Source organism: Bison bison, unplaced genomic scaffold (genome assembly GCF_000754665.1).
Source record: "Bison bison bison isolate TAMUID 2011002044 unplaced genomic scaffold, Bison_UMD1.0 scf7180017864249, whole genome shotgun sequence".
Taxonomy (NCBI): Eukaryota; Metazoa; Chordata; class Mammalia; order Artiodactyla; family Bovidae; genus Bison; species Bison bison.
In genome coordinates, this window is record NW_011494821.1 from 2,433,787 (window position 1) to 2,455,318 (window position 21,532).

The 21,532-nt window shown below is 42.0% G+C and overlaps 1 protein-coding gene across 3 annotated transcripts in view; it reads left to right on the plus strand.

Annotated features, from left to right (window-relative positions):
* Positions 1–21,532, plus strand: part of ANKFY1 (ankyrin repeat and FYVE domain containing 1) — a 69,717-nt gene that overhangs the window by 14,974 nt on the left and 33,211 nt on the right. For 2 of the 3 annotated variants that reach the window (XM_010847460.1, XM_010847461.1), the window contains exons 2-5: positions 1,257–1,449; positions 6,228–6,346; positions 16,124–16,259; positions 20,610–20,733. In XM_010847460.1, coding sequence (XP_010845762.1) covers positions 1,257–1,449; positions 6,228–6,346; positions 16,124–16,259; positions 20,610–20,733 — 572 coding nt within the window. Of the gene's footprint in view, positions 1–1,256; positions 1,450–6,227; positions 6,347–16,123; positions 16,260–16,290; positions 16,352–20,609; positions 20,734–21,532 lie in introns of those variants that run through there. The other variant, XM_010847462.1, reaches the window with a different exon arrangement.

Sequence of the window (21,532 nt, forward strand, 5' to 3'; positions counted from 1 at the left end):
TGTATGTTTGTGAAAATAGGTTTTGAATGGGATTGGCAAAGACCAACAACAGGAAACTCACTTCTGAACACACACACACACAAAAATTTCTTTATTATAGGTTCTCAAAGCTCTGTTCTTTCTAGTACTGATCTGAGTTGTAGCTTTTCATTTAGTTGTTGCAGTTGTTATAATTATAAACGTTTACTTCCCCAGTAACTAAAAGCTCGGAGGAAAGACATGTCTGATTTTGCTTAAGTACTGTACTATCAGGCCCCTCACAGATACTTGGTAAATTTTGAATGAGTCAAAAACAGTGGTTTTCAACCTTTAGAATCTGCCCCAGCACACCTGTGGGATATGACCTGCTTCCATCTGGTTATTGACTTCCCTGAGCCTTCCCGAGGGAGGGCAGGTATCAGGTAGTGTGGGATAGTGGTGGATAGGCACTGAATGCCTGGGCTGTTGTCCTAGCCCCACACGTCTCGCCAGCTTCGTGGCCTTGGACAAATTCTTAGCCTCTCTGTACCCCAGTGCCCTCCTCTGTAAAGTGGCTAGTCATAATAGTACCTGCCCCATGGGGTCCCTGTGAGATTCACAGAAAACTTGTAAAACAGCATGTGACATGTAGAATTTACTAATTCCTATTAGCGGTTTGAAAACTGATCTTCAGGGAAATGGAGGAGAAATCCCTGCAACGTGACGGCACCCTGAACAACACCATTCTTGGTCTTGTAGGAGTATCAGTAAGAAATAGTAGGAACATCATGTGACTACGGTTGACCCTTGAACAATATCAGTGGCTAGGAACTCTGCCTTACCTTCCGGCAGAGTGGAAAATCCGCGTGTAACTTAGAGCCCTCCGTGACCTTGATTCTTCCAGATCTTTGGAGTCAACCAGCTGCAGATGGTGTTGCAGCTGTCCCCAACCTTTTTGGCACCAGGGACCAGTTTCAAGGAAAACAGCTTCTCCATGGACTGAGGGGTGGAGGAGGGTTTCCAGATGATTCAAGAGCATTACATTTATTGTGCACTTTATTCCTATTATTATTACATCAGCTCCACCTCAGATGGAGTTGCTTGGGGGCCCCTGCTGTATAGTATTTACTACTGGAAAATATCCGTGTGTAAGTAAACCCAGGCAGTTCAAACCCGTGTTGTTCAAGCGTCAGCTGTGGTCGTTTTGGTAATCCCATCCTAGCTGTGGGATGAGGGATGAGTGATTGCTGTCTGTTTACACCTAGCGTGGTAAACTTGCTTCTTTGTCTCCCTTGCAGAGGAGGTGGCCAAGTTGGAGAAGCACTTGATGCTTCTCCGACAAGAGTATGTCAAGCTGCAGAAGAAATTGGCAGAGACAGAGAAGAGATGCACTCTTTTAGCTGCACAAGCAAAGAAAGAAAGCAGCAGTGAGTCCTTCATCAGCCGCCTGCTGACGATCGTGGCCGACCTCTACGAGCAGGAGCAGTATAGGTGAGCTTCTGGCACGGGGCCAGTTTGGAGAAGCAGACCCTTTGGCTTTCTCTCTTGCTTTCTGCTGGTCTTCAGCACAGAGTATGGGTGTCCTGGTGATTGCATCCCTGGTACAGATTAGGAATTAGCTTGCAAGTTCAGGGATTCAGGGGAGGAATTCATTTTCTCTTGGGCTGGTCAAATAAGTCATCTTGGAGCTACTGGTTGGTGTAGCATGATGGTTGAGGGTGGACTTTGGGGTCACACAGTTCAGCTGGCCACTTACTGGCTATGTGACCTGGAACTGTATGATGTGCCTCAGGCTCCTCATCTGTAAAATGGGGATAATACTATTTACCTCAGGGTTATTGAGATTAGATGTTTGGATGGCATCACTGACCTCAAAGAACATGAGTAAACTCCAGGAGTTGCTGATGGTCAGGGAGGCCTGGTATGCTGCAGTCCGTGGGGTCACACAGTCAGACACGACTGAGCTTCTGAACTGAGCTAGAGTTATTGTGTGGATTAAATTAATAAATACTGTTTGAGCACTTAGAAAAACACTGTCTGGCATATAGTAAGTGCTCAGTTTTTAAGCTACTGTTTTGAGTGAGTTTTATGGTAAATGTTAAAGGCTGAGTACAATTTAGTAAAGACAGTAATGTCACTAGTAGAGGGACTGGCTGAGAACAGACTCACAGATGGGAATGTGTGGAGGATTTAGAGGAGGGGGCCCACTGTAGGGTACATATCCATGCAGAGGAGCACTGGAGTGGTGGGAAGGGTAGGGTGGGTTGCATTGGGATGCCAAGGTGAGGAAATTGGACTTGATCCTTTAGGAAGTGTGAAATAGGGTTTTCAAATTTACAGGAATGACATAAAGTGGTGTTTCAGGCAGATTAGCCTGGTAACATCATGTAGGCGAAATTATAAAGAGAACAAGAGCAGAATCAGGCCAGAAGTGATGAAGGACTGAACTGGGATGATGGCTGCAGTTGTGGAAAAGAAACATGGACATGAATGTGCCTAGCAGGATTTGCCTACTAGAGAGGCAAGATTGGAATAGATGATTTAGTAAAATTGGGAAATAAGACATTTAAAATCGATCAAAATCCAGAACTGCCATCTACCATCTTAATCATTTCTAAAAGAAAAGAAAAATTGAATACCGAGAAATGGGAATTACACACTCTGAGTAAAGGACCCTTTCTTTAAATCTAATGGATGCAGCTACTTGTAAAATATAGGTCACTCTCTCTCTCTCTCTTTTTTTCCTTCTCCTCTTTTTCCCATGGATAAGTGAAAACTTTGTTCTTACTGGCTCCAGGACGCCGACACAGCTCTCTCACTGTCCAGGACTCTTTCCCGTTAGAATTCCCACCGTTTACTTTCCTATTACGTAACAGTTGACTGCATTCTTACACTGTAGTCTTTCTAGGAGACAGTGGGAATGAGACTGGGCAGTTTCCTCTTCTGGCAACTTTTTACCTGGTCAGCTGTGGTGTGGTCCCAGGGTTCTGGTGGGTCTCTCTTCCGCTTCTAAAACCTGTCCTTTTATCAAAAGGCCAAATACCTTTGTTATCTACAACCAGTGATCAGATGGGGAATGGAGACTTTGAAGAGGACTGAGCTTTTGCATGGAATAACTGAAAGTAGAATATAAATTTCTAAAGCAGATTCTCTTTTACCAAGATAAGGGATAAAAAAAAAACCTTTTGTCCCATGAACGTGTGTTTTGTTGAAGAGTTTAAATAGTGTTTTTATGTACATTTTAGTAGAGTAATTGGAGAGTTAGTGTTAAATTTTTAAATTGAGCAATGTGGAAGAAATTGGTGCACTTCTTAGCTAAAGTTCAGGGGAAGGCTTTTGTCCCATAAGATACTTAAAAATGATGGTTGAAAGTGAAAGTGTTAGTTGCTTTGTAGTTGTTTACAACCAAACATAATTTTTCCTATCTGAGTGCTTAAGACACTCTAGCAAGAAGCTCTTTCTTTATGCTTCCTCTTCAGTGACAACATCCTTGTATCCATATTTTAAAAGGAAATGCCTTTAAATGACTAGAATGAAAAACTTTAAAAAATTGCTAGCCTCCCAGTTGTTTATGTATAGTCTTCAAAGACTTGACCTGTCCCAAGTTTCCATTTTTGAATTATATTTTTAAAAATTATCACTATTAGAGATTATTAGTGAAATTCTTATATTTATTTCTCTTTGGGATTGTTTAGTGTCTGACTTTTGTGACCCCCATGGACTGTAGCTCACCAGTCTCCTCTCTGACCATGGGATTTCCCAGGCAGCAGTACTGGAGTGGGTTGCCATTTCCTTCTCCATCTCTTTGGGATCAGTTCAGTTCAGTCGCACAGTCATGTCCGACTCTTTGCGACCCCATGAATCGTAGCACGCCAGGCCTCCCTGTCCATCACCAACTCCTGGAGTTGACTCAGACTCACGTCCATCAAGTCAGTGATGCCATCTAGCCATCTCATCCTCTGTCATCCCCTTCTCCTCCTGCCCCCAATCCCTCCCAGCATCAGAGTCTTTTCCAATGAGTCAACTCTTTGCATGAGGTGGCCAAAGTACTGGAGTTTCAGCTTTAACATCATTCCTTCCAAAGAAATCCCAGGGCTGATCTCCTTCAGAATGGACTGGTTGGATCTCCTTGCAGTCCAAGGGACTCTCAAGAGTCTTCTCCAACACCACAGTTCAAAAGCATCAATTCTTCGGCGCTCAGCTTTCTTCACAGTCCAATTCTCACATCATACATGGCTACTGGAAAAACCATGGCCTTGACTAGACGGACCTTTGTTAGCAAAGTAATGTCTCTGCTTTTCAATATGCTATCTAGGTTGGTCATATATTTTCTTCCAAGGAGTAAGCGTCTTTTAATTTCATGGCTGCAGTCACCATCTGCAGTGATTTTGGAGCCCCCCAAAATAAAGTCTGACACTGTTTCCACTGTTTCCCCATCTATTTCCCATGAAGTGATGGGGCCAGATGCCATGATCTTCATTTTCTGAATGTTGAGCTTTAAGCCAACTTTTTCACTCTCCTTTTTCACTTTCATCAAGAGGCTTTTTAGTTCCTCTTCACTTTTTGCTATAAGGGTGGTGTCATCTGCATATCTGAGGTTATTGATATTTTTCCCAGCAATCTTGATTCCAGCTTGTGCTTCTTCCAGCACAGCGTTTCTCGTGATGTACTCTGCATATAAGTTAAATAAGCAGGGTGACAATATACAGCCTTGACGTACTCCTTCTCCTATTTGGAACCAGTCTGTTGTTCCGTGTCCAGTTCTAACTGTTGCTTCCTGACCTGCATACAGGTTTCCCATATTAGACTATAAAAGAAAAAACTTTGACTTGACATTCATGAATAATAGTAGGAATTTTATAGAAACATTCATTTTTATAATTTTGTGGCTAAACTCAAGATGCGTAGTAGAAATAGTAAGCAGTGACTGTTCATTTATGTTCTTAGAATGTAATATTTTGTAAATACATTCAGAGTTTAAAAGTTATTCGTGCTTTGTTTTCATTATATTTTTTTAACTTTATCACAGGATATGATATGAGACAGTTTTATGTTCTGCTTTAAATAGAGTGTCAGTTCTGTTCTTTGTGAATAATGTTCTGTGTTAACAGTATTAATAAATACCCTGTTCTTTTAATCTAAGATAATTCGTTGCAGCTTGGTTAGTTCTTTAATAGAACTGGAATTGTTGATATGCTCACATAATGTATGTTCTAGAGATTGCTTTTGTGGGGCGAAATGTGTCTGCATCAAGCATCGTATTGAAACCGTATTCTTGTTTGTCTCCTTTTAAGTGCATGAGTTAATTCGTGTAAAATTTTTTTTCTTCTTCCTTTTCTTGTACATAATAGTTTTTAAGTATTTAGTTTCTAAAGGCTTTCCGACCTAACAAGTTATTTTCAAGGGAAATATGCAAGTAAAAAGCCCCACAAATACAAGCAAGGAGATGACGATGGGTGACTGTGGGTTGCTGCCAGTTAGCCATATGGCACATGCTTCTGCCAGCCTAGTGGGTCATCCTTAGGTGTTTGTTAACTGCCCAGATGCTCTCCTACCTTGACATCTGACATTTCAGAGTTAAGTATGAATAACTATTTGGAAAGCTCTTTTCATATAATGGTATGTCATATATATGGAAACATGTTTGAAGAAAAGATACCTCACCCCTTTTCTTTATAAATGGTTGAGTTAAAAAATGGCCAATAGTAGGTCTGAGTGTTTCTGATGAGAACAGGAGTCCAGATATTGGGTTTCATATTTCATATTCTTGATTGTTTTATCAAAGTAATTTATTTATAGTTCTTGGATTAACCTTGCTTAAGCATTAATACGGTGTGGAGCATCATAGCATGGTAGGCTGAGAGCTCTTATCACAGTCTTTAGTCTTTCAGCCTATTTCTCCCTGATGATTTATCTTGATTTTTGCTACATAAAACCTCTTCTACTCTTTATATGAATATTAGTCATCCTTTGTAACTTGTAGGCTGCACCATCATGGGGGTGACGTTAGGGAATGTCTTTGAAAGCAGAGCATCCCATGTGAACTAAAAGCTAGAAGTTAGAAATAGGAAACATGTCTAGCAATGCATTATAAATATGACCCATCAGTGCTAGCATAGAGATATACTTTTGCTGTGATTTTTTTTTTTTCTTTCACAGATGTATGTTGGTCAGTCAGTACTCACATACTGATTGGCTGTGAATTCCAGCTATACCTAGTTATAATGATATTTTTTCTTTTTATACCTGTGGGTATTTTTCTTCCTCAGTGACTTGAAGATAAAGGTTGGGAGCAGGCACATCAATGCCCACAAGTTTGTCCTGGCGGCCCGCAGTGACAGCTGGAGTCTGGCCAGTTTGTCTTCCACCGAGGAGCTGGACCTGTCAGGTGAGCCTCTGACCGGCTGGGGACTCAAAACTCCCGGCACACGAGCACTTGGCAGAAGTTGTGATGTGTCACTTTGAAGTATTTGTGGCTTAGTGGAAGTAGAATGCTTCTCTTACGAATTGCTGGTGACCATAAACTAGTTAAATAGTGAGTCATTAGGTAGTACTTTGTGGACACTTCTGTTAAATATCTGGCTAAAAAATCATAAATATTTGAGGAACTACAGTATTCTTACTATAATTTATAAAATAAGAATATCTCTCCACATAACTTTTCATATAGTAGTATGTTATAAATATGAGAGCATATGTAGAAAAAAAATTTGTTTCCACTAAGAGAAAGTCCTGCTGCTGTTCAGCTGGTTAAAATTTAACTCTAGCTGCCAAAATACTTTTCCTGGTCTGTAAGAACTGAATTCAGAAGTAACAGTTACTGCAAAAAATAAGAATATTCATTCTTTAAAATCAAAGGATGACCAGCTGTCTTCAGAATTTAAGTGCTTTAACTGTTTAATGTTACTGTTTTTGTGGCACTTATATTTTGTAGAATTTGGGTAAATACGGTGGTTAAGTAAACTTAAAAACATCATTTTCAAAAGTTCACTTCAAAATTGCATTTTCACTTAGTATTTGCCTAACTGCTGTTACAAAAGAGCAAATTTAAAGTTTAATTCTGCTGTTAATAATCAAGAGAATTACAAGTCTCCTGTAAATATGTTATGCTGCTGCTGCTGTGAAGTCACTTCAGTCGTGTCCGACTCTGTGTGACCCCATAGGCGGCAGCCCACCAGGCACCCCCGTCCCTGGGATTCTCCAGGCAAGAACACTGCAGTGGGTTGCCATTTCCTTCTCCGATGCATGAAAGTGAAAAGTGAAAGTGAAGTCGCTCATTCATGTCTGACTCTTCGAGACCCCATGGACTGCAGCCTACCAGGCTCCTCTGTCTATGGGATTTTCCAGGCAAGAGTACTGGAGTGGGGTGCCATTGCCTTCTCTGAAATGTGTTATACTTTCATATTTTTAAAAAAATCAAAAGACTGATACCATATGGTAACGGAGCATACCCACGCATTAAGATATGAGTTACTTGCAGAAGTGATTGGCTGTATGAAAAGTCTGCTGAATTACGTCTTTGTTCAAAAAATTCGTCGCCGTGGTTTGATCCCTGCTGTAAGGTTTGCTTTGAGAAATGAGCAGCTGCAGAGTCAGAATTTTTGGTGGCTTTGGTAAATCAGGCACCTACTAAGATATCTGTGGTAGAACTTATGGCATCTTTACTTTCCTTTATAAAGTTTATCTTTGAAGGGTTCCAAGGCTTCCCTGATAGCTCAGTTGGTAAAGAATACACCTGCAGTGCAGGAGACCCTGGTTTGATTCCCAGGTCAGGAAGATCCCCTGGAGAAGGGATAGGCTACCCACTCCAGTATTCTTGGGCTTCCCTTGTGGCTCAGCTGGTAAAGAATCAGCCTGCAATGCAGGAGATTTGGGTTTGATCCCTGAGTTGGAAAGATCCCCTGGAGAAGGGAAAGGCTACCCACTCCAGTGTTCTGGCCTGGAGAATTCCATGGACTGTATAACCTATGGGGTCACAAAGAGTTGGGCATGGCTGAGTGCCTTCCACTTCACTTGAAGGGCTCCAAGGAGATGGTGGCGCCTGTGGACCTGTTCAGGTTTGTGTGTCTTGCCCAGAGTCCTGCTGAGTTGCCTGGATGGGCATAGGTGTGATTGCCTAAATTTGGGCTCACAGCAGCTGAAACTACCAAAAAAGCCTGTGTGTTACACGACACCTGGAAGCACTGCTGCCCATGGCTGCCCGCAGCTGAGGGAGGTTGGAAACAGGCTCTTGTAAACAAGTGTATAAATAGGGTAAAAGCTGTGTTTTAAATGTTGAACCGTCTCCCCACTTGTGGGGAAATCATCTTATGGATCTACTGGTGTTCTGTTTCTTCAAAATTATTCCATTAATATCACAAATGCTCAGTGGCAGGCACTTTGCAAGGTACTAGGGATATAGCAGTGAATAAAGTTAAATTCCTGTTTGTATGGTACTTACATTCTTAGATTGACATCCTAAGACTCACATTTTCGTTTGAAATTCTTTTGTAATTGGTATTTCTTAAAATTCAAAATAAGCACAACTTAATTTTTTAAATTGATTAATTTGTTTACCTTATTGTACCAGGTCTTAGTTACGGCCTACAGGATCTATAGTTGTATGTAGCATGTGGAATCTGGTTCCCTGACCAGGATCCAAACCATACCCCTTGCATTGGGAGCACAGAGTCTTAGCCACTGGACTACCAAGGAAGTCCCAGCACAACTTTAATTCTGTTAATTGTTTTAAGAATTTTAGCCCATGTTGAGAAATATAAAATAGGCATTATATACCAAGTATTTAAAAGGTATTTGGGAAAAAAAAAAATAATAAAAGGTATTTGGACACAATGAAAATTTTCTTAAATCATACCTTGTTCAAAAAAGTAAAATGTGTGCTTGATCTGACCCAGTAACAAAGTCACAGTCACTTCTGTAAGATTCTTGCCAGAAATGCATGACCTCAATCTAATTGTGAGAAACCATCAGGTTAACCCAAGTTGAGGAACATTCCACAGAATTACTGGCAAGGTCATGAAAGATAAGACTTAGAAATTGTTTCATTTTGGAGGAGATTTAGGAGATATGATAATAAATAATAAAATTCAAGGTGGAACCCTCAATTGGATTCTGGACCATAAAAGGACATTATTGGGATAATTGGCAAAGTTTGTAAAGGTCTGTAATTGGTTAATAGTATTGTATCAGTCCTAACCACTTGGTTGTAATCATTGTGCCCTGGTTATGCAAGGTGCTGATATTAGGGGAGGATATTAGTGGAAGGTACATGGGAACTCTACACCTGTTCTATAAGTCTCACATTGTTTCAAAATGTAAAGCTTTAAAATGTATGAATTAGCGTTGTATTTCTTGATTATTTTATATATAAAGATACATTTATAAAATTATTGACTGATCAGCTGGGAAGAGAAAGGATATAAACGTTAGCGCGACACGGTACAGCAAATCTTGATGCACGATATTTACTTCTTTGGGAAGTAAAGCAGTCTGCTTCAGGCTCGGTGGTTTGTTTATAGCCTCTCTCTGTCACTTCAGCAGTAGCAGCTGACACTGAGCAGTTCCAGTGCCATAGAATAGCTGCTGTGAAGCTAAAGTTTCTTGCATGCCTCCTCCAGCAGAGATCTTATGGTTCCCTGGCATGAGTGTTTATGGTGAGTCATTCAGCTTTCCTGGAATGTGTTCTGGGTCCTGTCAAGCCGTTCCGAAACCAGAAAGCATCATCCTTCCTTTTCAGTCCAGTCAGGAAAACTGCACACTGAACACGGACCTGGGAGGTCGCCCTGTGTTGTGAAAGGAGCGTAGGGTCCCAGACTCTGTGCTCAGGCACACCCAGGTGCTCAAGCAAACTCACAGGACAGTGGTAGTTCACGTTTTCAAGAGAAATTCAGCAATATCTGTTAGATCGTGTGAGAACTCCTGGTTCTAGCTTGTTTGGTTTCAGTATTTTGTTGATATCCGTGGTAGTTTAAGATGTGTCCATGAATTATCTGATATTCCTCCCTTCCCGGGTGGATCCTGATTCCCCTCCTCTTAGGTACAGGCCGACTGAGCTTGTAAATAATAACGTGTTACTTCAGAGACTTCTTCCTTGCCCTGCCTTGTGGATTGCGCACTTTGGGACAGGTTAGCTGATGTGTCATGAGGACACTCAGATGGCCTTGTGGCCTCCTGCTAACAGCTGAGATCTGCCCCCGACCCTGAGATTATCTTAGAGCTTCAAGTGATCTGTTTTATCTGTGGTCATGTCCCCTTACTCCATCCTAACATGGCTTTTGTGTTTTTCCCTCTAATCTCTGGTTATGCTAAGATCCTGCTTTCTGTTCGAGTATACCAGAACTGGAATTGCTGGGTCACATAGAATGTCTATTTTTGAGAAGCTGTTTTCCATAGGGTCTGCACCATTTTGCATGTTCCCCAGCAGTGCACTAGGGTTCCAGTTTCACCACATACTCACTCGTACTGGTTGTTTACTGTGGTTTGGTTTGTTTTGCTAGAGGTTTGAGGTGCTCTAATGTTGAATCTATAAAGATTTAGGTCTGTCACCATATTCAGAAAGCTGTTGACCATCATTTCTTAAATCCTTCTCTTCGTTGGTCTCTTCTTTCCTTCCGAGACCCCAGTCACACACATACTGGACCCTTTGTTCCGATCCAGCAGGTCTGTTTGGGTGTGTCTGAGGCTTTTTTGTTTCTGTTTTTCCTCCTGACCTTTTTTTTTTTTTTTTTTTTTTGGTCTCTTCTTCAGATAGGATAAATTCTATTAATCTATCTTCAAGTTTACTGACTTTTTGCACTTGAGCCTGCTCTTGAGCCCACTGAGTAAGTTTTTATTCCATATATTGTATTTTTCATTTCTATAATTTGTGTTTGTTCTTTGTTACAGTTTATATGCTGAGCATTTTTGTCTTTTAATTTCAGGTGTGTTTTCCTTTACCTTCTGGAGCATAGTTATATTCAATGTTTTCGGTTCTTTGATAAGTTCAATATCTGGGTCATCTTGAAGTTAGCATATTTTGGTTGTCCTTTCCCTTGAAAAATGGTCATATTTTCCAGATTTTTTCCGTAACAGATGATTTTAGATTGTGTCCTGGACATTGCCATTATGCTGAGTCGACTCTGGTCCTGTGTGCCATTCTCTGGAAAGTGCTGAATCCCTTTAGGTGCAAATCACAGGTTCTGTTTCACCTTCTGTGGATAGTGGTTCAAATATCACTTCAGTTTTTTGGTTTTTTTTTATGGCAGTTTTATTTATTTTTGGCTGTCCTGGGTCTTCGTTGCTGTGTGGGCTTTTCTCTAGCTGTGGTGAAAGGGGGCCAGTCTCTAGTCTTCTAGTCTCTAGAAGCCACTTCTCGTTGCAGAGCTCGGGCTCTAGGGCACACGGCCTCAGCAGTTTCAGCACATGGGCTCAGGAGTTGTGGCTCCCAGGCTCCAGAGCACAGGCTCAATAGTTGTGACACACAGGCTCAGTTGCTCCATGGTATGTGGGACCTTCTGGGACCAGGGATCGAACCTGTGTCTCCTGCATTGGCAGGCAGATTCTTTACCACTGAGCCACCAGGGAAGCCCCCTCACTTCGATTTTTAAAGCTGGGCTAGGACTGTTCCATCCATCAACGGTTCAGAGGCAAGGCTGAGGCCTGTGTGGCTTCGTACACAGAATTAGGAAATGTCCTTCTCTCTTTTCTCTGGAATTCTCCCCTTACCCTTCACTGCTCTTTAGGCCTCATCTTCTGGTTCATCTGGCCAGAAAGATGGTGTTCTTATTGGAATTTTAGGCATCCTTATGGTCAGGACAGCAGTGTTCCTCCTGGACAGATCTGCCCTCAGGGCAAAGCCATAAAGAGGAAAAAAATACTCGAGAATCTGATACAGTGCAATTGCTTCTTCAAGGGGTGCCTCCCAGAGCAATTCAGGTGCTTTTGTTGACTCTCGGAATCCTCTAGTAGTTGCTTTTGGCCCTCTGTTGACAGTTTTTAGTTGTAATCAGTTAAAATAGTTTGGGTTGTCACACTCCCATAACAGAACTAGACCCTCTGTTGTTTTTTGACACTGGGATTATTTAGAAGTACGATATGGGGTTTATTTTTATTTCTAAGAAGTTATATTTAAGGGTACATCCTTAAACCAACCGAAGAGGATGTTTTCACTGATGAAAGACGCAATCTGTGGGGATGGTCTAGTGGTTAGGCCTTGGTGCTTTCACTGCTGGGGCCCTAGTTGGCGAACAAAGACCCCACAAGTCCTGAAGCACAGAACAACAACAAAAAGTATAGTCTCTAATGATTTTGAAATTTTACGAGTGAAAAACTTATATAAGGTAGATAAAAAATAGTTGGAAACTAGAGGACAAACCAGAGTCATAGTAGGAGATTCAGAACACCTTTCTCAGGTTTGCTTTGTTTTACTATATTTGCTTGCTATGTTGGCTCTTAGTTATATGATGAAAAACGTGGCAATGGGCTTAGTTGCTCCTTGGCATATGGGGTCTTTGTTCCCCAACCAGGGATCGAACCTGTGTCCCCTACTTTGGCATGCGGATTCCTATCCAGTGTGCCACCAGAGAAGTCCTCTTTCTGAGTTTTCACAGATTGCGGATTTAAGTAACAAAGTTAATTTTCTCAGTATGCTTCATTTAACGGTTGGTTAATTGTAAAAGGATGAGTTTATTCCCATTCTTTCCAAATGTTTTGCAAAACCATTTATTTAAAGTCAGTCAAACACACAAACAAAAAAACTAGGTCACATAGAAAATTCCAAGTTATCCAAAGCATGACTACACGCATCTTGGACCACAGTGAAGTTGAAAGGTTGGGTGTGACTTTTCATCCTCACAGTCATGGATTTTTACCAGCTTGTGTCCTGGGCCTGGTGAAGGGGTGATGGCTTCTAGCAGCAGATACCACAGGCAGGATGAATGCCAGCTGGTTTCACTTCTCAGAGTCTACTCCTTTTAAAAGTAGTTTCTGGTTTATTGGGTCATCTGATTTTTATGGCCACTTGCTTAATAGATTGGGGGCAGGTAGACTGCCATCATTTGCCAGAAGATACACAGAAGCACAGATGGGCACAATAAAGGACAGGAAAGGTATGGACCTAACAGAAGCAGAAGATATTAAGAAGAGTTGGCAAGAATACACAGAAGAACTATACAACAGATATCCTCATGACCCAGATAACCACGATGGTGTGATCACTCACCTAGAGCCAGACATCCTGGAATGCAAAGTCAAGTGGGCCTGAGGAAGCATCACTACGAACAAAGCTAGTGGAGGTGATGTAATTCCAGTTGAGCTATTTCAAATCCTAAAAGATAATGCTGTGAAAGTGCTGCACTCAATATGCCAGCAAATTTGGAAAACTCAGCAGTGGCCACAAGACTGGAAAAAAGGTCAGTTTTCATTCCAATCCCAAAGAAAGGCAACACCAAAGAATGTTCAAACTACTGCACAATTGCACTCTTCTTACACACTAGCAAAGTAATGCTCAAAATTCTCCAAGCCAGGCTTCAACAGTACGTGAACCGTGAACTTCCAGATGTTCAAGCTGGATTTAGAAGAGGCAGAGGAACCAGAGATCAAATTGCCAACATCCATTGGATCATGGAAAAAGCAAGAGAGTTCCAGAAAAACATTTACTTCTGCTTTATTGACTATGTTAAAGCCTTTGACTGTGTGGATCACAACAAACTGTGGAAAATTCTTCAAGAGATGGGAGCACCAGACCACCTGACCTGCCTCCTGAGAAATCTGTATGCAGGTCAGGAAGCAACAGTTACAACTGGACATGGAACAACAGACTGGTTCCAATCGGGAAAGGGGTACATCAAGGCTGCATATTGTCACCCTGCTTATTTAACTTATATGCAGAATACATCATACAAAATGCTGGGCTGGATGAAGTACAAGCTGAAATCAAGATGGCTTGGAGGAATATCAGTCACCTCAGATATGCAGATGACACCACCCTTATGGCAGAAAGTGAAGAAAAACTAAAGAGCCTCTTGATGAAATTGAAAGAGGAGAGTGAAAAAGTTGGCTTAAAACTCAACATTCAGAAAACTAGGATCATGGCATCCAGTCCCATCATTTCATGGCAAAGAGATGTGGAAACAATGAAAACAGGGACAGGCTTTATTTTGGGGGCTCCAAAATCAATGCAGTTGATGACTGCAGCCATGAAATTAAAAGACGGTTGCTCCTTGGAAGGAAAGCTATGATCAACCTAGACAGCATATTAAAAATCAGAGACATTACTTTGCCAACAAAGGTCCATCTAGTCAAGGCTATGGTTTTTCCAATAGTCATGTATGGCTGTGAGAGTTGGACTATGAAGAAAGCTGAGCACCGAAGAACTGATGCTTTGGAACTGTGGTATTGGAGAAGACTCTTGAGAGTCCCTTGGACTGCAAGGAGATCCAACCAGTCCATCCTAAAGGAAATCAGTCCTGAATATTCATTGAAAGGACTGATGCTGATGCTGAAACTGCAATACTTTGGCCACCTAATGCGAAGAACTGACTCATTGGAAAAGACTCTGATGCTGGGAAAGATTGAAGGCGGGAGGAAAAGGGGATGACAGAGGATGAGATGGTTGGATGGCATCACTGACTCAACGGACACGAATTTGCGTAAGCTCTGGGAATTGGTGATGGACAGGGAGGCCTGGCGTGCTGCAATCTCTGGGGTCGCAGAGTCAGACACGACTGAGCGACTGAACTGACTGACACAGAAGCACCTAACCTCCTCCTGATGCATTGTTCTCTGCCCACTGCTTAGTATGAGACTCAGAGTGGATCACTTCTCAGTTTATTGTTTGGAGATTAAGGGATGAATCACGGCAGGAGTGGGAAAGTTTGGTAATCACTTGAATCTTATTTGAAGATTTTTATTCAAATCTTTATTTGAAATTTTGAGGGTTATAGGGCATCTCTGCTGATGTCATTTTTTAGAAACTGTTTTTAAAAACTGTTCAGATTTGGGTTTATTCATCATACGAGTTCGTTGGTTTGGACAATTTGGGTAGGGTTATTAAAGGAAACCAAGTGAAATTTTAAAATAAAATTAAAGAAACCACCACAGAGAAGATGTTTGACAGTGGTGGTGTTGTGATGCCCTCATTGTTAGGAATAAGTTATCTTTCCAACATAAGGCTGAATGAACCGAGTTGTGGTATATGGACAGACCTCGGAGAGATTTTGGGTTCAATTCCAGTCCACAGCCGTAAAGAGCAAAACTCGTAATAGTGTGACATGTGAATTTTTTGTTTTCCCAGTACATATGAATGTTATGTTTACACTATATTGCAGCCTATTAAGTGTGTATTTTGTAACACAGGGTTGCTCAGTTCAGTTCAGTTCAGTTGCTCAGTCGTGTCCGACTCTGCGATCCCATGAATCGCAGCACGCCAGGCCTCCCTGTCTATCACCAACTCCCGGAGTTGACTGAGACTCACATCCATCGAGTCAGTGATGCCATCCAGCCATCTCATCCTCTGTCGTCCCCTTCTCCTCCTGCCCCCAATCCCTCCCAGCATCAGAGTCTTTTCCAATGAGTCAACTCTTTGCATGAGGTGGCCAAAGTACTGGAGTTTCAGCTTCAGCATCATTCCTTCCAAAGAAATCCCAGGGCTGATCTCCTCCAGAATGGACTGGTTGGATCTCCTTGCAGTCCAAGGGACTCTCAAGAGCCTTCTCCAACACCACAGTTCAAAAGCATCAATGCTTCGGCGCTCAGCCTTCTTCACAGTCCAACTCTCACATCCATATAGGGTTGCTATAACCCTTCAATTTGTGGAGAAAAAACACAATACCTGTAAAGTGCAGTGAAGTGAAAGGTTTGCCTGGACAGATGTGGTACAGAGGCCCAGAAAAAGAATGTAAACTCTTTGTCATATATTTAAAATATTTTCCTCCAGCTTATTTGACTTACATCTTTAATAGGTTCATTTCCGCCATGTACTGCCCCTTGCAAAACTTTTAACACTTTTCTGGAATCAGATGGTACCCAGAATGCTTAATTACCCTTTTTAATGGCTGTGTGGTATTTCTTTGAGCTGGGTCTATCACAGTTTTCTCTGTAGCCTTAGCTTTTAGGGGTCCTCGGGAGGGCCTGACTATGTCATCTGTGCTTTGTCTTCAAAGTTTTTATGCTTTCTTTCTTTAACCAGATGCTAACCCTGAGGTGACAATGACAATGCTTCGCTGGATCTATACGGATGAGTTGGAGTTCAAAGAAGACGATGTGTTCCTGACTGAGCTGATGAAACTAGCTAATCGGTTTCAGCTACAGCTCCTTAGGGAGAGGCAAGTCACAGCAGATACAGTCAAGCACCTCAGATGGTGGTGGCTGAGCTTTAATTATGCCAAGCTCTGGGAAAACAGCTGCTTCTGCTAATGTAAATAACTTTTGCAAGGTGTTCTTTTAAAGGCAATAGTCGGGAGAGAATTTTGTCTCCCTTGCTTTTTGTTGTCTTGTAAGCTAAATTTTGCTGACGCTTTTGGGTCTTCTCTCTTCTTTCACTGATTTACTACCTGTGATTACATAGATGTGTGAACTGATGAAGCGAATGTGAAATAATATAATCCAGTGTTCAACCCCTCAACTTTCCCTCCTATATCATTTCCTTTCACTTCTACTTTCTGCCTGCTTGGAAGTTCTTCTGACCTTGGAAGAAGGTCGTATTCTCTTGTTAGAAACACATTAATGACTAAATTAGTACATGAGAATCTGTCTCAGTAAATTTCATAGTGTTTCTGAGATCTCACTTCATTCGTTACTGCTTTTTAGGTTCCAAGGAGACAGCTTGCTGTGTTTTTTATATTGCACTTTCTCTGTTGCTCTCCTAACTTGGTCTTTATAAACTACAGGACACAGCGAGAACAGTGTTCACCAGGTGATAGCAGACAAAATGCTCTTATTTTTTGTTGGTGATTTAGCCCTTGGAAGTCAGCTTGTTACAAGGAGTGCTTTTTACATCACTTAGTGATCTCTTGTTTCTGTGTGTGGAGGAATGGCGTTTCTCCTAGGGGGGTGGAGGGATCTCATTCCCTCTGTTGTGTTGCCCTCAGCATCAAGAGGGCTTCCCAGGTGGTTCAGTGGTAAAGAATCCACCTGCCAATCAGGAGACTCAGGTTTGATCCTTGGGTCTAGAAGATCCCCTGGAGAAGGAAATAGCAACCCACTCCAGTATTCTTGCCTGGGAAATCCCATGGACAGAGAAACTGGCGGGCTACAGTCCATGGGGTCGCAAAGAGTCAGACATGACGTAGCAACTAAATAGCCACAGCAGCAGAGTCAAGAGAGACCTGGCTACCTAGAGCCGCTTGTTCTGTTTTCATTGAGGCTGGCTGTTTCCCCTGAGATAGCCCACTGTGCCCCACATGAGTCAGTACACAGGATACTCCTAATTATCTGTGATTGATGTGGGCTTGAGGGCATATTAATACCTAAATCCAATAACCTAAAAACCAAACCAGGTCTAGGATTTGTAGATACGTATAGTCTTAGGTTAGCCAGGATAGCTTTACTGTAAAGGTCTTTCTTTGGGTGAGTTTTTGAATCATCTCAGAGTGAAATCAGAGCATGATTTTAATTAGATTGAATGTGATTGATATCTGCACTGCCCCCCCCCCACCCCGCCCCGATTTCCTGAGCTTTCTCAGATTGATTTTCTTGCTTATAAATTGAATCGCTTTGATAAAAGTGCCCTGCAGTTCAGAGTAGTTTAGATAGCTGTAATCTGTGTAATGGATTCTTTAATTAAAGTGTTTATTGTTTATTAACTGATTAGGCTTCATAACTATCAACATTACCAGATGCTCAGTGTTTTATTATTGGATGTGGGTTTATCTGTCAAGGCTTTGTTAAGAGACCCAGCCATGGAGTCAAATGTCGGCTTTTGAACGAGCACAGAGTGCCCACTGCTGTTGGCAGAAGGAATTACACATTTGAAATAGTAAGTGAAAGGGCTCTGACACATGGATGTGTGCAGTTAAATGTGAAGCAGGTGTTGCTGGTGTTTATATCATGTAGGGATCTTGGTTTGGGAATGCGGTCACCAGGTTGATGAAAAGGAAGTTTTGGGTGTAAGCATTATCAGGAAAATACTCTTAAAAAAGAGATAATTAATAGTGTATGCTAACAACTGACAGTTTAAATAATTTTTTTTTCTCCTGATTATTAGCTACATGTTCAGTGTGTGGTATTTAGGAAGTATAGAATTATACAAATAACAAAAGTAAATCATCTGTGATTTAACTACCGTTAATCTTCTATTGTTTATCCTTTCAGCAATTTTTCTGCCTTATATTCAGAGGCACAGATGACACAAAACTGGACAGGAGTTTGTGGGCCGCTTACTCATACACTCGACTTTAAGAATGAGGTGCACTGTGTTGTGCATCTGTATTTTTTTATACTCTAAAATGAAAACCATGTATTAACAGCAACAAAAATCCCTTTAGAGAAAAGTCAGTGTGCCTTGCTGCTTTTCAAAGAGAAGATGTGAACTGAGAATCTGAATTTTTAAATATGATTACATCTTCTTCAGTTGTTTAAGTCATGCCAGTGACTATTTATAGGCTATCCACATTGTGAATGGCACTCTGGGGATCCCAGAGTTTAGTGAAAATGAAGTGTTGCCAGTTGTAACAAAACATCTGTCCTCATGAAGGTAACAAAACATCTGTCCTCATGAAGCATCGAGTGTCTTGGTGCAGTGTCTCTTGGTGGTAGTAAGGAAGAGAATGGCATTTTCACACTCAGCATTTGTCTGTAAAAATGCTTTGTGAGGTGCTCTGCATATGAGTCAGTACTCCCTGAGATCACACCATGTTTTAGGACATTAGGATATTTGTCAGTGTAAAAGTGGTAAAAGTTTCACGTATCCGAAAAGAGGACATTTCTCCTGGAATGCTCTGATTTCACAGCCAGGATCAGAATGACTGCATCAGCCATTGCAGCCAGCATGCTAGAGTTTGGGGAGACTAGTGTGCAGACAGCAGAGGCCCCGAGAAGTAGAGCATCCTTGCTCGTTATTGTAGTGACTTACTTAGATATGGTGCCAGTTTGATTTAAAAGTGCCCTGGGGAGGTGCTTTACACCAAGCTATGTTGCTTAAAAACAGAGTACATAAGCACAGGTCTTGGAATTGAATGAGTGTGTGCATTTACTGCTAGGTGGAGAAATGGCTGCAAGGTTATTCTTGCTCCTGGCTGAAGTCTCATTTGTGAGGTTTAGAAAATGTGTTCCTCCTCCTTCTCAGGTCTTTCTCGTGACTTTCCTCCTTTCTTCCCCCATCTTCCCCTGTCCTCTTGATATTCAAACCTTAGCTGTTAAAGTTGGGAGTTATCTGTTAGCCAGTTATTCTTATTTATAGTAGGACTGAATCTCTTTTATATTAGTTATTAAATTATGCATCTTCCTTGAGGAAGACCTCAACTAGTAAGCGAGCATACCTCAGACTGTGCAAATTGTACATGGTTTTCCTTTATCTTGAAAAACACTCATAGATCCTCTGAACCTCTGAAAGAGAGCATTATTCTTATTTCACAGAGGAGAGGGGGGCACAGGGAGCCCGTGTAGTTGGGCCCCTCAAATGCAGTGGACCTCAGCTTTGGTCTTTCTTACTTACCTGATGATTCACTTTGTGTCCATCACTACCTTCCCTTGTGAAGAGAACTTGGTTTTGTGGGCACTGTGAGACAGAGGCAGCAGTGGGGTGTCGGGGTATTCCCTGAGACCACATGAGGCCTCTTGACTTGTAGGGAGATGTGCAGGCAAGGGAGGTGGGAGGACGACTATGTCACGCCTCCTTCCTCCCAGGCCCGGTGCTGTGGAGGCTCACCAAGGTTTTTGGGAATCCTAGGGTAGTGGAAACTTGGGGCTTCCCTGTTCTGCATCTTGTAGTCTAGGATGTGTGCCTGCTTTGTGGTACTAGAGACCTACGTGCAGCCGTGTCTTCCCTGACCTAGTTGGGGCTCTCTTATTAATGATTCTCAGAATCTTGTTATTATTGTTACAGGTACCAGGCTCTGTGGGACACCATTGTAGCCAATTCTTCTCTATCTTGGTGTTCTGTAGTTTGTCTCTTAACTCAGTTGTTTCTGTACATGATAGATTTTTAAAGTGGGCTTTCTAAAGTCAGCTTTATTGAGTTATGATTCACATACCATATAGATCACCATATGGGAAGACTTTTAAGGAGGTTTTCATTTTGAGGCATGGAACCTCATATTTGAAGCTATTTCTAAGCCACACTTGTGGCATGATAGAGTTGTGCTAGTGGGAACTGCAAGTGTGTCCCATACAATTAAATACTGAAGGACTGAATTTGATGCATTTCATGTTTGACATTCCTTGCCTGTGTGTATGATCAGTGAGTTTCATGTGGTTACTTTGAAGGCAGTTGGGGTGCTATGCTTAACATGTTTATTTAAAGATTATTTGGATTCTGACCAGAATGAGCAATACAGTAATGAAATTCTGGTACTTAGAGTAATTCAGCTACAGTTTATTCATAGCTGCATTGCTTAAACCTTACACTTTGTTGTTACTGGACATGGCCAGCCAGTACACAGATTGTTGCTTTGGTTTGTTCATTTATGAATGTGTTGATTCTAACAATCCTGTTGATCACTGATACTCTCTCGTAGATGTGAGAAGGGTGTGATGTCTCTGGTGAACGTCAGGAACTGTATTCGCTTCTATCAGACTGCAGAGGAGCTGAATGCCAGCACATTGATGAACTACTGTGCAGAAATTATTGCAAGTCACTGGGTGAGTGTGAGGCTGAGGAGTGTGGGGAAAAAGCGCCTTTGCTGGAAGTCAGGAGACCAGGGCGTGGGACCTGGTTTCACAGCAAGTTACCTCTCTGGCCCCTTGTTGCCTTTTATAACAAAATTGAAGGCTAAGTAGTTGCGTTAGATGATCTGTGAGATTCTTTTTGGCTCTAAAAGCCTCCTAGTTCTGATTTCGGAGTCGAGGGGCAGAAGTTAGCCCAGGCCAAGAAGCAGGCTTGGAACGAAGGGACACACGCCTCCCTCGTCCTCCATCTGCAGGAGCCGTGGCCGAGCCTCACAAGCAGGTGCTGCTGTGGGGCCAGCAGGCCTGTGTGCTCAGCAGCGCCCCCCTCTGGGCTTTCTCTGCCTTCTCGGTGTCTGGAGGGCATTGTTAAATTAGATCTGCTCCCTTAGGTAGCTTTCATCATAAAGAAGAGGTTTTGCAGTTCTTGGTTGTCTGTTTTGCATCTTTTAAGAAAATCATGGCTAGTGCTGTTTTATAACCTAGTTTCTGCAAATTGTTTGTTATTCAGAAACACTATGAGAAAAAGTATCTTAACTGGATTTTGAAGAATTGAAACAGGAACCTTTCTGCTAAAATAGGTAGAGATTTAGAGATCTGCAACAGTAGAAACTGATAATTGTGGAAGTTCTGATTAATTCTGTTACCGTCTTTGTGGGGCTGAGGGGGGAGGATCTGCTCTCACGTAGAGGGCTCCCTGTGGCTGTGTCCTGTGGGGTGTCAGTGTCGCTCATGCTGCTGTGGTGAAGAGTCCACGCCTGGGAGTGGGGGTGGG